General features: G+C 35.4%; 1 protein-coding gene across 1 annotated transcript in view; it reads right to left on the bottom strand.

The window, feature by feature from the left end:
- The window catches only part of Malrd1 (MAM and LDL receptor class A domain containing 1), a 616720-nt gene that overhangs the window by 335274 nt on the left and 266040 nt on the right, over positions 1-15406 (bottom strand). The window contains exons 24-25 of the mRNA XM_041630809.1: positions 8240-8487; positions 4536-4827 (exon numbers count right to left, since the gene is read on the bottom strand). Of these exons, the coding sequence (XP_041486743.1) occupies positions 4536-4827; positions 8240-8487 (540 nt within the window). The remainder of the gene's footprint in view (positions 1-4535; positions 4828-8239; positions 8488-15406) is intronic.

Genomic DNA, 15406 nt, shown 5'->3' with positions numbered 1-15406 from the left:
AGTGGCTTTCTTTTATCATTAAATTTTATTTAACAACTATTTTTATACTTTTTCATTTAACAATTACTAAAACTGCTATTAAATAAATCTCTCAAATAAGACTTTAAATTTTCAAGGGATCAATAATAGCATCACTTTAGTAATAAAATCCTTGGTCTCTTTTGATCATTGCTTATAGATTTGGTCTAATTGCATCTTCATAAGGAATCATGCTATCTTTTTTCTTTTGCTTTGTTTTATTTTATGTTTTCGGGTGGATGGTTCCTTTGGCTTACAAATTATATTTCACCGTCAAGAGAAGACAAGAAAGGTACTCATGGGAGCTAGCTGGGTGAAGGTAGGGACTGAAGCAGAACCACAGAGGGCATTGCTTACTGGCTTGTTCCCATGACTGCCACAGAGGGCACTGTTTACTGGCTTGTTCCTGTGACTGCTAGAGAGGACACTGATTACTGGCTTGTTTCCCATAACTGCTCAGCTTGTTTGGTTTCCTCCTTTATTTTTTCTTTATCTTTTTCTAGTAATCAGAGCATTGTAATTTTAAACTACTTTGAGAGTTCATCTTCCTCCAGTAAGAATGGAAGATCAAGAAAACAAATGATAACACATACTGGCAAAGATGACGGGGAAGGGAAACACTCATTCACTGCTGGTGGGCATAGAAACTGGTACATTCATTATGCAACTCAATGTGGAGAATCCTTGGGAAGCTGAGAACTGATATGGCTGAAGATGCTGCCATACCTCTCTTCAAAATATACTCAAAGGACTCTACACCTTCTTACAGAGATACTTGTTCATTCATTTTCATTGCTGCTCTATTCATAATAGGCAGAAATCAGAAAGAGTCCGGATATTCATCAAGTGCTGAATGGATGATGATGTGGTATATTTACACAATGGGATATTATTTAACTCGTCAAAATGAAATTATTCGAATTGCAAGTAATTATTGCAAAAAAATTATTCAGTTTGCAAGTAAATGGATAGAGCTAGAAAAAGATCATACTGACTGAGGTAGCCAAGACCTCAAAAAACAAATACTGTATGTTTTCTCTTATATGTAAATGTTTTCTTTTCAATTTTCAATGTGTGCTACATTCATAATAACTACAAATGTAGGTACCTAGTAAGAGATTAGTGGAGAAGATGGGATCTTCCAAAAAAGGGGAAATAGAATATAGTGTTATGAAGACATAATGGGGAAATGAGAATAGGAGGATTAAGTAGGAGGAAGATGATAGAAGGATAAAAGAGGCAATATGGGGTGGACAAGCAACACTAGAGGTATTTTGAAGAACTATGTGGAAACCTGCTACTGTAGAAACTTCCTAAAATACATAAGAAGATGTCACCACATAGTGTGGGAGATGATACTCCGACTAAGCATCCATGCTGTCAAGGAATGTCTCCAGTGGCAAGAATGATACCTCTTAACTCTCTTAACGCAACATTCATTACAATATAATGAATCCATTCAGATTTTCATTTGGTTAAGATGCCAACTCTTCTTAAAATACCAGGATCCCCTAAACTCACAATGAAGTCAATATTTCATATCAATTTTACATTAAGTCTCCAAGATTTCACTCTTAATGGGTGTGCTTATGAATGCATTGGTCTAGTTTCTGAATGTAGTTAAGCATCCATTTAAAAATTTACAAGAAAGCAAATAGATAGTATGCTCATTAATTTTATCTTCATCACTTACATATAAGCATTACAATTGGAAGGCTATTAAAATGTTAATTATTTCATCTTCATTTTCAGAATGCTCCTTCGAGTATAGTCTCTCTACCATGTTCTTCATCTAATTCTACTGTATCATGTGGACCTTAAGCAGAAGGGGTCATTTCCTCAGATGAGCAGAAGCATGGTTTCAAATTCCTACACATCTAACAAATGTCTCAAATTAGACATCCTATAAACACACTCATGAGGATTTTTATACATCCTCAGGATTTAATCATAGCCCAAAAGATACTATGGTACTTTTAAATTTTTTCATTGCTTCACTGATTTGTTATGAAGTACTCAGCTTCTTTTCTAAATATGTTTTTTAGTATGAATGTGTGCCTGTGTCTATATAAGTACCACATGTGTATCTGGTATGTGCAGAGGCCTGAAACATGTGGCAGACCTCCAGAAACTAGAGTTAAAGACAGTTGTGAATCATGTGGGTATTGAGAACTGAACCTGCATCCTAAGTATCCTATGCAAGACTAGCAAATGCTCTTAACTGCTGAGTTATTTATATAGCCTCATAGTATAGATTATTTTATTTTCTGTTGATCAAAACTAATATATATATATATATATATATATATATATATATATGTGTGTGTGTGTGTGTGTGTGTGTGTGTGTGTGTGTGTGTGCATTGTGAGTGTGGGAATGTGTGTTGGTACAAATATATATGTATGCACATGTGTGTATATGGAAATTTGTACATATGAAAGCCAGAAGTCAATATCAGGCATTGTTCCACAGGAGTCACCTACATTGTATTTTTTGTCCATTTGGTTTGGTGTTTCTTGAGACAGGGTCTCTCACTGCTCCTAGTCTTCAATGATAAGCTAGTCCAGCAGGCTAACCCTATGGATCTGTCATTTTCTGTCTCCTCAGCATGGGATTACCAGTTGTGGGATTCTAAATGCACACTACCACTTCTCCTTGGGAAGCCACACACACATACAGCTCTATGTCTTCGAGGGATAAATCTCAGTCCCTCACACTTGGAGACAAGTACTTCAGCAACAGATCCATCCTTCCTGTGCCTCACTAATCACAAACCTTCACACACATTAAATATTGTAAGGATAAACAAAGAGTTTAACATTATTCACATATGCTCTTGGCTTCACAATTAATATATAATTAGTGATATTTTTTAACAATTGTTTACTTCTTCAAATATTTTAAATACTTTTTTAGTAGAAATATTTTATAAGCTTAAGGTCTCAATATACCCCAATACATTTTAATTTATTTTTCTTGTATTCCTTTTAGTAGTTGTTAGTTGAAAACTGAGATGGGTCAACAAAAATGTGTAATCTCCCATACTTTGAATGTTTAAGGTTATTTTTCAATAAATTCAAGAACTTACTTTCTTATAGAACAGACTATAGCACAGACAGCATTTGTATACTTTAGTCAGGAAGGAAGGCTATGCTTTCTCAGGAGGCATATTAACTGAGGATGCTCAGCGGCATTTCAAATAACCCATCTAAGCAGATGGGATATAGTCTTGGTATGCTTGCATCCTCTACACCATTCTACACAGTGTTAGGACTATTGCAGATGAAGTGCATGCAATACTGTCTACTGAAAACCAGATAAAAACTTTCTCTCAATCATATTTAAACACCACCTCTGTGATTAACAGAAAAGAAAAAGCAAAAGTGATGGAGTTCGCTTTTTTGATCAGTAAAAAATCCAGACAAATTATTGAACTCATTCTGTATGGATGACATTCATTTTTCTTAAGTACATGAGAGGTGTAGATACTAGCAGAGAACATGTCCATTTTCTACACTAAATATATAGTTACATATTAACAATATAATTGGCAAGATATCTTTTATAATTTTATCATAATATGCTATTTTTATATCACCAGTGTGTAGATTCATGGGATTAACAGTATTCTCTAACATTGCCATAATATATTGAAAGTCGCTAACTCAATGAATGTCGATGGTATTTTTAAGAAATCACTAAATATTCCAGGATAAAACGACACGTGGACATTCTAAATCATAAAGTATTTCAATGTATACATTCAGCGATTCAAATAAATACATCCATTGGTCTACAAAGACTAAGTAATCACATACTGCTCGTGATTTGTTTTGTTTTAATAATCTTTTTTCCCTTCTTATGATGAGAGGATGTAACTAACGTTCCACGGAAACCATTTTAAACATTTCGCAGTTTGAACTTAACTTAGGGTATCACTGCATGGTGTGGCACTCTCCTGTTACGGGGAGCAGTAGTTCTTATCAGTGAGCATCTGTCTCACTGCAGTGTACCCTGTGGTTAAGCTATGATAGTCAGCCCCTTAGATGTCTTAACAGCATTACTGATATTCATGACTTTCATCTTACTGATAGTTTTCATAGAAGGCAACCTCATTGTGCCTGGAAAAGAATATAACAAGAAGAATGTCTCATTAAAGCAGAAAATCTCTCTCTGCTCTTGATTTTCTTTATATTTTGTTAAAATATATAAGTCTATTTACTTAAGAGTGATCTGATTTGAAATCAGATGCCTTTCATTAGAGTCTTTCTGTATTCAACTTATCTAAGACAGGGCTGTCTCCACAGAGAACCAAGAAACTGCTAAATACAACAGAGCTTGGAGAAAATTTGTGAGACATTTTGTAAGTAAAGGCTTGTAAAATACATTTTAGTTTAAAAACATTTTTTTTATTATGAAGCAATGCAAAACTAGGAATTTATTTTATTTTCACTCATTTCCATATCTTCTGCCCTACAACCTATAAAAACACAAAGGAAGTACAACTGAAAACATACCTGTTGGAAGGGGAGGAGCCAAGTCTTCCTCTGTGGAGCCTAGAGATGGCAGACATCCCTTTGTAAGCACAATGTCATCAAGGGCGATATTGCCAGGGTAGCCTTCCCCAACTCTGCCTTCAAATTTGAGTCGAAAGTCTTCATCACTAGACAACAACAATTCTTTTCTCTGCCAGAAATTGCCTTGTTCTTCAATGAGATTGAGCAGTGTCTTTGTGTCGTTTGTGACTGTCACCTGGAGCAAGATGAGGTTCCTACTGCCAGGACCATACATGTGATAATTAAAAATTATCTGTAGCAAGAACAGAATATTACAAACGATGAGTTTAATTATTTCCACTTCAAAAATTTCTCAATATCCTCTTCTTTACTAACAGGTATGGAAGGCAAATTAGATGGGTACAGTCTATTAATTCCTAAGCACTTTAGCACTGAATAAAGGCAGAATAGATACATGCAGGGAAAATAGTAAAAGAAAGTTGAATAGAAATTCAGAAGAGGATGAAAAAGGTTTATTTTTCTATTTCTAAAGCAAAATTCCCCTCTAAAATCCCCATGTTGGCAATTAACATTCAATGTTCAAGCACGAACAGAAGCTTTGTGTCACGATGTCTCTGTCTTCACTAATGGACTGGTGACACATGAGAGTGGCTTCATTATGGCCCAAATGGGTGTTTTATGTTGAATTACCAAGGAGTATCTTGCTTATTCCACTACATTCTTATAATTGAAGCACAATTTTAGTGCTATAGGACAAGGGATTCCACAGTGCAAACCCTGCAGAGTTGCTCTTACCAGATTTTACTTGGGATGCTAGAAAGAGGCACCAGCAGAACAGACCCTGGAACTTCTAAAACTAATAAAACTGCTATTTCAAGGCATTCATATTCCAACATGTCAGAGACAGAGTTGACTAGATTATCAGTCATTCTGATGTGGTAGAAGAGAGGAAAGGAAAATTCAGGGAGACAGAAGAAAATGGGGTCTAAACAAAAATGATTCAGAGCTTTTAAAGGCTTTTATTTTGCCAGGTGTCTGAGAGAAAATGATTACAGAAGGAACTCTTTATACAAGAAGAATACACTATTGAAACATCAACAATTGTGCAGAGAATACTCTGGAGAAATAGAAGGAATGTACTTCAATAGTGAAAGATATGGTTAACTAATATGTGTAATAGATTATTACAGAAGCTTGGACTAAGGGGAGAGCCATGGACATGAATATCCAAATTCCCTAGCTGATAAAATCTCCAAGTGTTTTTCTTTGTTAAATTATCTCCACTGATTAATTTTTCCAAGATGAATTTTATGACGGTATTTCCGGGGACACAAAAACTTATCTAGATTACTTATTTTAGTGATGAATAAAATGGACTAGACAGATCTCATGAATCAGCAGATACTAGTAGAACAGCTTTTTGACCTACTGCTGTGTGAATCCCAGGCAGCTACAAGCATTCCTAGCCAATGTTCTGCTTTACATTCTCATTAATATAAAGACAATGAAACACGTATTTTCTACCTGTATCTTAAGGTATTTTTAAATCATGCCAATAGGTTTACATGGAAACAACGCCCTCACCTTTGTTTCCTGGGAGACTATTGATGAAAACAAAAACTACCCCCAGGGTAAGAAGGAATAAACATCTGTAAAATACTAAGTCTTCTAAATATTTTTTACATAAAATCTTCATTATCTAAAGATTCAATTTCCCCATCAATTTCAGTATTCTCTCTGCTACCTGCTTTTCATAATGAAAGAGAAAAATAATTTCATTTTCTTTGATTGAAGATATCCCATAAGGTGAAAGAACACACATAATTTTACCAAAAATTTCTTGTTTTTTTACTTACCTCATACAAATATTTGTCATCCTTGAGAGCCAACAATTCTCAGGATGACCTTTTCTTGACTATTTGTATTCAATCTATATCATAAATATTAACAAAACAAGCCATTTCTCTTAAAAATTTGCCCCTTCCTGGTATCCCTTATAATTCTGATAGGAGGTTTTAATGTGAGCAATTATAATTTGGTGACCAAAGGGATATAGAGATGTATGAGATTTTTAGTTTCTATGACAAAACAATTATTTTAAGCATTTATAGAAAATATTAAATAGAAAAACTTGGAAATCAACCTATAATTTTATTTTATTATTATTTTTTTTTTTTTGGTTTTTCGAGACAGGGTTTCTCTGTGGCTTTGGAGCCTGTCCTGGAACTAGCTCTGTAGACCAGGCTGGTCTCGAACTCACAGAGATCCGCCTGCCTCTGCCTCCCGAGTGCTGGGATTAAAGGCGTGCGCCACCACCGCCCGGCCAACCTATAATTTTATATATTTCATGCTTTACTAGTTAATTAGATGTCTAGACTAAAGCTAACTTGCAATTTTGAGACTTTTCTAAGGACATCTACAACTAAATTTATAGACATAGACTTAACATATATTACATCTGGTGTGTCTAGCTTTCAATCTTGAGGAAGTGTCATTTCTTTGCGAAACAGCAAAAGCATGTAAAAGGATGTTTTATTAAATTCTATTTGGTACCAAACCAAAGTGTAGTTTTGTTGTTTGATTTTTCACTTCCATTCTGAACTTCTGACCAAGTTTTCTCTCTAAAACTCTTATCCAATTCCTTTTTTGTAAAACCTCACTGCCCAGCTGAGAGCAGAGATTACTCTGGGAGAGTCCAATTGTGAAGACATCCTAGGATGAGACAGAAAATCCCCTTTGATGAACTGAAGGTTTGCCAAGGATTAAGACCAATGGCAATGGCTGTTTTCTGAAGGGTGATGCACACACGGTTCTCTTTGGGTTACAGCTACCTCTACTGTGCACACAGCACAACAAAGAGCATCGTTTTGAATATCATATCATAACAATTTAGATTGTGAAACTTTAATCTAACCTGAAATGAGCAGAAAAAAAACTTCTTTAAATAAAATTTACTTCCTTTAAGTGTTCAAATATTGGGGAAAAACCAACCCAGCATATGTATGCTATAACATAATTTTAATGTTGCATATCTCATAGTACAAATAAGTGGAGTATTTATTTAACAGTCTCTTGTGATCAAGGTAACAGGGGAATGACTTCTAAGAGCTTACTTTATAGTTAGTGCCTTAAATGATATTTAGTTATGTTGAGTCCTGTAGCTGAGATGCCTTAGACATTTATTCAAATTTTTATAAGCTAAGGATGAAGTCCTGTTTTTACTTACCTATAATTTTTTTCATTGTTTTAAGAACCAAATCTACTTTTATCCTCTCTGAAAATATGTCTTTGTCTCTTTTATAGATAGCTTTAGCTACATCAGAGTCTTCAATATATTATTTATATATTGCATGTTATTTATTTATTTTTCTTAGTGGTGGTCATAAAATTCTCATAGTTTCTATAATCACTAAAGTCCTAGGGGGAACAAAACTGGTCCTTTACTTATTTTGTATTATCTATAATCATGAATTGTTAACCCTGGAATTTTTCCAGTTATTTCCAAAATTCTGACTTCTGTATAGTATATTCACAAGAGAGTTTCTCCAGTAATTCTAATAACTGTTCCCATTTATTCTTTTTCCTCTCAAATATGCTATGCTGAGTAAGTCCAAATGCAGTGTTTCTAGCCCCAGGCACCCCATTCTCTGCACATGACCCTTTCCAATAGCTGTTTATAAGATCCCTTAATTTTCCCCTCATACCTTGCAGTCTTTGCTTCTCTTGCTTATAACTGGGCTTGAAATTCTGGCTGTTTTCATGGACTGCTGTGGGAAATTGGTTTTGAGAAGGATGTAATGACCAGAAGAATTTCCCAGGGTATGGTCTACAGCTGGCTCCATGCTTGTAGTTGGGATGTTGCTGGATTTTAGATTCCAGTCAAAACCCTCATCCTGATCCTGCTCCCAGGCACAAAGGTCAAATTCGAAGTCACAGCGCCCACCAGAGGTACCTGGAAAAATTGCAAGCTTAGGTTGGAAAGAAAGAAAAACTACCTTTAAACCTTCATTTTTTTTCTTTTCCCTAAATCTTTTCTTTTCCGTTTTCGCCCTTTACTGTAAATAGGTTCTTTCACATACAATATATTCTGACTATAGTTTCTCCTCCCTCTACTTTTCTTAATTCCTCTTCCCCCTTTCCTCCCATCCAGATCTACTCCCTTTCTGTCTCTCATTAGAAAAGAACAGGTGATGTCCCCAGTTAGTTCCTTGGGCAGCTGAGGATAGGGAACCTGAAATGACCCTATCCTATAGCAATACTGACGAATATCTTGCATATCACCACAGAACCTTCATCTGGTGATGAATGGAGATAGAGACAGAGACCCACACTGGAGCACTGGACTGAGCTCCCAAGGTCCCATTGAGGAGCAGAAGGAGGGAGAACATGAGCAAAGAAGTCGGGACCACGAGGGGTGCACCCACCCACTGAGACAGTGGAGCTGATCTATTGGGAGCTCACCAAGGCCAGCTGGACTGTGACTGAAAAAGCATGGGATAAAACTGGACTCTCTGAGCATGGCGAACAATGAGGGCTGATGAGAAGCCAAGGACAATGGCACGGGGTTTTGATCCTACTTCATGTTCTGGCTTTGTGGGAGCCTAGCCAGTTTGGATGTTCACCTTCCTAGACATGGACGGAGGGGGAAGGACCTTGGACTTTCCACAGGGCAGGGAACCCTGACAGCTCTTTGAACTGGAGAGGGAGGGGGAGAGGAGTGGGGGGAGGGGGAGAAGGGGGGAGGAGGGGGAGGGAAATTGGAGGCTGGGAGGAGGCAGAAACTTTTTTTCCTTTTTCTCAATAAAAAAAAAAGAAAAGAACAGGCTTCTAAGAGATGACAAACATGACAAAATAAAATATAATAAGATGAAGCAAAATCATTATATCAAAGTTAGACATGCAACCCAACATGAGGAAAAGAGTCCCAAGAGTCCAAGCCCCACTTGTTCCAACAGTCAGGATTCTTATACAAGTATTAACCTGAAAACTATAATATATATGCAGAGGACCTAGTGCAGAGCTGTAGGTCCTGTTCTTGTTTCAGTCTCGTATGTGCCTTGAACATATGATCAAAGGGTGTTGCTCTCTTGGTGTCGTTCATCCCCTCTGACCCTTTCAATCTTTACACTTCCTCTCCTGCAGGATTCCCTGAGCTCTAAGGAGAAGGATTTGATAGAGACCTCCTTCTAATGACTTATCACATTCAAAAATAAATGCAATCATTCAACCTCTGCGATTTTTCAATCTGCAGTGGATAGTAATTAACACAAATACCCACAACCCAACTATCCATGATGTAGAAAATAAGAGATTTCTGAGCACTTAGAGAAAAAGGAGAAATATATTTCATACCCCCATTAGGCTCAAGGACATTGTGGAAGATTGGCTTGAAAGAGTGTAGGATCCTGTCATAGTAGATGACTACTAAGAAACATTAGCTTTTGTACACAGCAGGGAACTGCACAGATGAACTTTCAGCAATTGTGACAGCATTCACAGAAGATATGAAAGGCAATGCAAAACCAAATCCCAGTAAGGGGGTTGTGGTGGCGGCGAGCATACAATCCCAATCCTACCCATGGATCACTTGGTAACTGTCAGATTTCAAGAGGAAGAGACAATTTTCTCTGAGAGTGTAGTCCTTGGAAAGTAAACCAGTGAAAGGTCACACATCCTGTCTGGGCATCACAATTGGTCTTGAAGAATTTAAGAACACAGGAAAGGACAAAGATGCAGATAGAAAGGGAAGGGTATAGGAGGATGTGAGGGAGGAGTTTGAATATGATCAAAGCACATTGCATGAAACTGTCATGGAAGTAATGCAAATAAGTACATAACTCAAAATAACAAATGCCTTGTGTCATGCAATAATAAAATGTCTAAATGGTATATCCACAACAATGTTTAGATATAATAATTTAGTTTGTTGTATACAGTTGTGACCATGGCTTAAATAAGATTAATTTTTTACAAATCTAGCTTTAGCCTCAAAACCATTAAGAAAAAAGTGTTAATGTTGTACAACTTTCCTCCCTAAAACATTAATTCATGCTTCATGGAATGAACTATTTCTTTTCTTTCACCTTTGTTTCTTGTGTCTCATTAAATAATTAGGAATGCTATTATTAAGTAATGGAGTCTAACTTGATAAATACTCCCTGAAACAAAAGTTATAACTCATCATTTTAATTGTTTAGAAAAATATTTAATATAGACATGGAAAATTGTGAAATTTTATATAAAAAGTGAAATATATGCTAACTTGAGTTAGTTATTGCAATAAGCTGCAGAAATTAAAGGTTAAGTTGTATGGAACACCAAACTATCTCTTAGATGTTCTCTTGAATACTTAACTACTTGTAGTGTTTAAGATACATTTTTCTCTCATTTCCATGTTTGTAGTAGTTATACAGACATCTCTTAATAGTTATATAATAGGCTATAAACCTAAAAATGTTGGCAAAAATGTTTCAGAATTAAGCCATATGCTACAATTGGTCATGTCTTACAAATTATTTGCTCAGGACACTTATAAAAAACATTTAATGTGTGTTTGGTAATTGTATTATTTATTATTTCCTCTTTCCTTCCTCCTTCCAAACACTTTCACACATTCCTGTTTGTTCTTTTTCCTTAATTATTGTTATCTACATGTGTATATATGTATATATATGAATACTTTAAAGACATATTTTAGCTTGTATAAAACCTGAGTATGATTAATTTGCTCAAGTGTAGCAAAATATATCATTTATAATTATTTTCAAGTAATAAGCTTTGATTAATTTGTACTTAAATATTAATGAAGAAATGAAAACTTGTGAAAGCATAAACATATTGTGAGCTAGTATCCAGAAGGTGAAAAGCACCTAGGAAAAACCTTTGCAGCATGTCCACCTCTATTTAAACAAATAGCACTCCTGCGAAGAAAGCTTGTTTGGGCCACTGTTTGAGTTATGTTGAGGCAATCTTATTTAAATGTGAATGATTTTTATCATCAAAACACCAGGAACCATCCTCTCTAGCACACTGGTTAAAGAAAAACTAATAAAAGCATGTAGAAGGTGCAGCAATTTCCCTATAAAGAATTTACTGCACAATACTCTCCATAAAGTGTTCTTTCTAAATTCTTTCTATACAGCACCAAGGAACATATTTTATTTATGGACATATTCTCATCACTGATCAGATAAAGTTTAAATTAATAAACTGTTTCTATAGGTTATGATGCGAGGAATGTGAAATAAACAGCTTTTATGATTATTGTCATATCGTTTGGAAAGATAGAAATTTTGTAGTTACTTTTTATCATTTTTGAGGCAGACTAGTGATTTTTAGATCTTTCTTCTCGCCACACTGAACACACGATCCTAAGGTGGCTTTGAATGTCTGAAGCTACTTTGGATTTTCTTCTCCTGTGGTTGTGCTGACAAAGAACAACCCAGTACCTTTTTCCTGGTCCCAGATGGAATCAGAAGCCTCTCTAGTGTCCTTCTATAATCTGATTTCTTAAACTGTCTCATGTTTAAATAATATGTTCCCATAAAAAAAAGGAATTGTGGGGCTGATCTATTGGGAGCTCACCAAGGCCAGCTGGACTGGGACTGGAAAAGCATGGGATAAAACCGGACGGACTCTGAACATGGCGGTCAATGAAGGCTGATGAAAAGCCAAGGACAATGGCACTGGGTTTTGATCCTACTACATGTACTGGCTTTGTGGGAGCCTAACCAGTCTGGATGCTCACCTTCCTAGACCTGGATGGGGGGTGGGGGGGACGAGGACCTTGGACTTCCCACAGGGCAGGGAACCCTGACAGCTCTTTGGACTGGAGAGGGAGGGGGAGAGGAATGAGGGGAGGGGGGAAATGGGAGGCTGGGAGGAGGCGGAAATTTTTTTCAATTAAAAAAAAAAAAGAATTGTGAAACACAAAAGTATTTGGAATTCAAACACACATATACCCTGGGTAAAATGTGGTTGCTAGGTACAAACTCTACCATTGAGCTAAATTTCCAACCACCCCTTTTTTAAATTATTATAACAACAGTTTGATCAAATTTGGACTCAGTTTAGGATAATGTTTTCATCTTTCTACTTGCAAATGTCTTTAAAATCTTTTTGGCTGGTAATGATCTCTCTCTCTGGTTGACCAAGGATTGTGTCTGGATGATCAAAAGATGGCTCTGAATGACTGTGAGGTCTGCCTGATTGGCCTTGAGATCTTGACCCATAAGATTTCTATCTTTATTATCAAAAGTTTGTTAGGTAATATTATTGTTATTCAGAGAAGTAAGTGCCTGGGGGAGCCTTTGTTTTAGATCTCTCTGAATGGCTATCTATTACCTGGAGTTAATTTCTGAATACTGGCCTTGATTTTCTTCTAAATTTTATCTCTGTGTTTTGGGTTCTATCCGACTCCATTCAGGTCTTACATTGTCATGCTCTCTTTAATTAAAAACTACTTTTTATCGTATGTGTTCAATTTATTGAACATTCATCAAGTAATAAGGTCTATTCAATAATAATATATAAAATTATCATATGAATTGTGGCCTGATTTGTGGCAAATGTGGCATTCAATTTTCAAGTGTTCTATGCCTTTTTTTTAAGCTAAAAATCAAAACCTCACAGAATTCTTTGAAAAATAAACATTTTATTTTTTTTATTCCATATACAAATATCTTTTAAAATGGTATGTTATACTATATAGGAGAAAGCTAATAAATCATATCTTCATTATATTTTTTTCTTTAGGCATGCGATTATTTTGACACAGAAGTCAAATTGATTAGTTACTCATTCAGCTAACCTTAAATCTTAGTCTATATTTTAATTATCTCCTTGTCATTATTACATTATTAGTAGGCATATTTCCATGCCTGGTTTATTAATGTCTTTTACATTGTGTAATTTTGTGTTTAAGCCAACACAAGTCAAAAGTATAATTTTATTCACTGTCATTTCTATTTTCACCTTTTCTGATACCTATTATCTCATCTCAGTTTTTACATCTTAATATTTTTGTCTCAAGAAAGATTTGTACTTCTTGATCATAAAATTACTATTTTATAACATAATTCCTGCTTAAAATTTCACTTATGAATGTAACTGCTATTTTTATAAATCTTTCTTGTCTTGTCCAACTCCATTACAATATGCTTATTTATGCTCCTACTGCCTTTTACTCCTATTTTACACAAATTATTTCGTGTTTAATGCGCACAATGTATATTAACCCGATTTGTCCAAGTAAAATTGAATAATATATTTTTTGAAGAATGAGTAATCCTGATCCATGTTATTTAGCAGTATCTGGGTAACAGTACAGAAGTAGCTTTAGAATATGTGGCTACTATTTGGTACTCTCAATTTTGTTTGTTGTAGAAGCCCTTTTCTTGAGGTCCTGCACTGACCATATCCCAATTTCTAAGGCATAATAGATTATAATTACTGTGAACTTTTGTAATGAGCTGGAGTTCCTTCTCACTCTGATTTGGCTCTGTGACTCCATAGTCACCACAATATTTAAATAATTCCAACAGTCCAGGACACCACTCATCATAATATCCCAGTTCCTGTTGTCTTTCTAGATGTAACCCTAACCCCTTTGCCCATGTTGGGCCTCACTATTACAAATGAAAATGAAGCTCTCTCCTTACTTTATGTCATATTCTTTCTTACTTCAAGAGAATAATAATCTAAGGGAAAGTATAAACAACTCACTTTGTTAAAATTATAAAGAACAAACTGACTCTTGAAATGTTAGATACCTGTTTAAGCTACTAAAAAGGAAATGAAGTTGTTTTATATTGACTATTGTAATTTAGAAACTATGTACTCACATGTAACAGCATTTTTGTATGGATAGTGAGGTCATTAGGTTTCTGTAAACTTGACACATGCCAATTCAGTATCAGAATAGGATCCTCAATTGAGAAAATGCCTCAGTTAGATTGCCTGTAGCCATCTCTTTAGGCATTTTATGGATGAAAGATTGATATTGTTGGTTGCAGCTCACAGGGAAGTGATGTTACCCATGGGCAGAGGTCCTGAGTTATCTAAGAAAACAGGCTGAGCAAGCCATGAAGTGCAATCAGTATGCCATGTTCCTCCATGGCTTCTACATCAGTCTCTGCTTCCCAGGCTGCCTTGAGCTTCTGCTATGACCTCCCTTGATGATATAGTGGGACCTGTTTTATCACAGCAATATAAACCCTGACAATGAGAGATAGTGAGAGTATATTTTACTTAAAAATACATTAGAGGAGGATGTTTGGAGAATATGCAAATACAAAAGTAAAAATTTCACGCTATGCTGAGTAGTTTTCACATACTCGATAAGTTATCAAAAATAATATAACAATAGAAGTTTATTGTGAGTAAATTTCAAATTATATTTCTAATTCAAAATTTTAAGTGCCTGAATTAGGTGTAAGTCAGGGTAACTATAGCAGGAAATAGGACTGACACCATTAAATATAAAAAATTTCAAATATTTTCTATTAGTTTTTATTAGATTACCATTGCGCTTCCTTGTTATTAGCTCAGCAGAGGTTTCTGAATCCTCACGTTATTACTGTATGCACAGCCAGTGATGCTGACCACTTTAATAAAAAAGTATCCTTTGTCTTTGGTGACCACCATGATTGGGTGATTTCCCTCCTTTGCCTACTGCTGCCTCTGATTCTTTCACTTGAAAGCATTCTCCTCTTAAATATTGCTGCTATTTGGGATTATTCATGCTATTCCTGTTGTCTATCTTCTCTATGCTATTAACCTCCGAATTGTATTTTTATTAAAATTGTGGATATAATACAATATAACAATATAAATATTCTATTTTTGTTACCATCATGTATGGATATAATATA

The sequence above is a fragment of the Microtus oregoni genome, unplaced genomic scaffold (assembly GCF_018167655.1).
Source record: "Microtus oregoni isolate MIOR12 unplaced genomic scaffold, Mior012 000035F_ref0000213, whole genome shotgun sequence".
Taxonomy (NCBI): domain Eukaryota; kingdom Metazoa; phylum Chordata; class Mammalia; order Rodentia; family Cricetidae; genus Microtus; species Microtus oregoni.
This window is presented reverse-complemented; position numbering and strand designations above follow the sequence as displayed.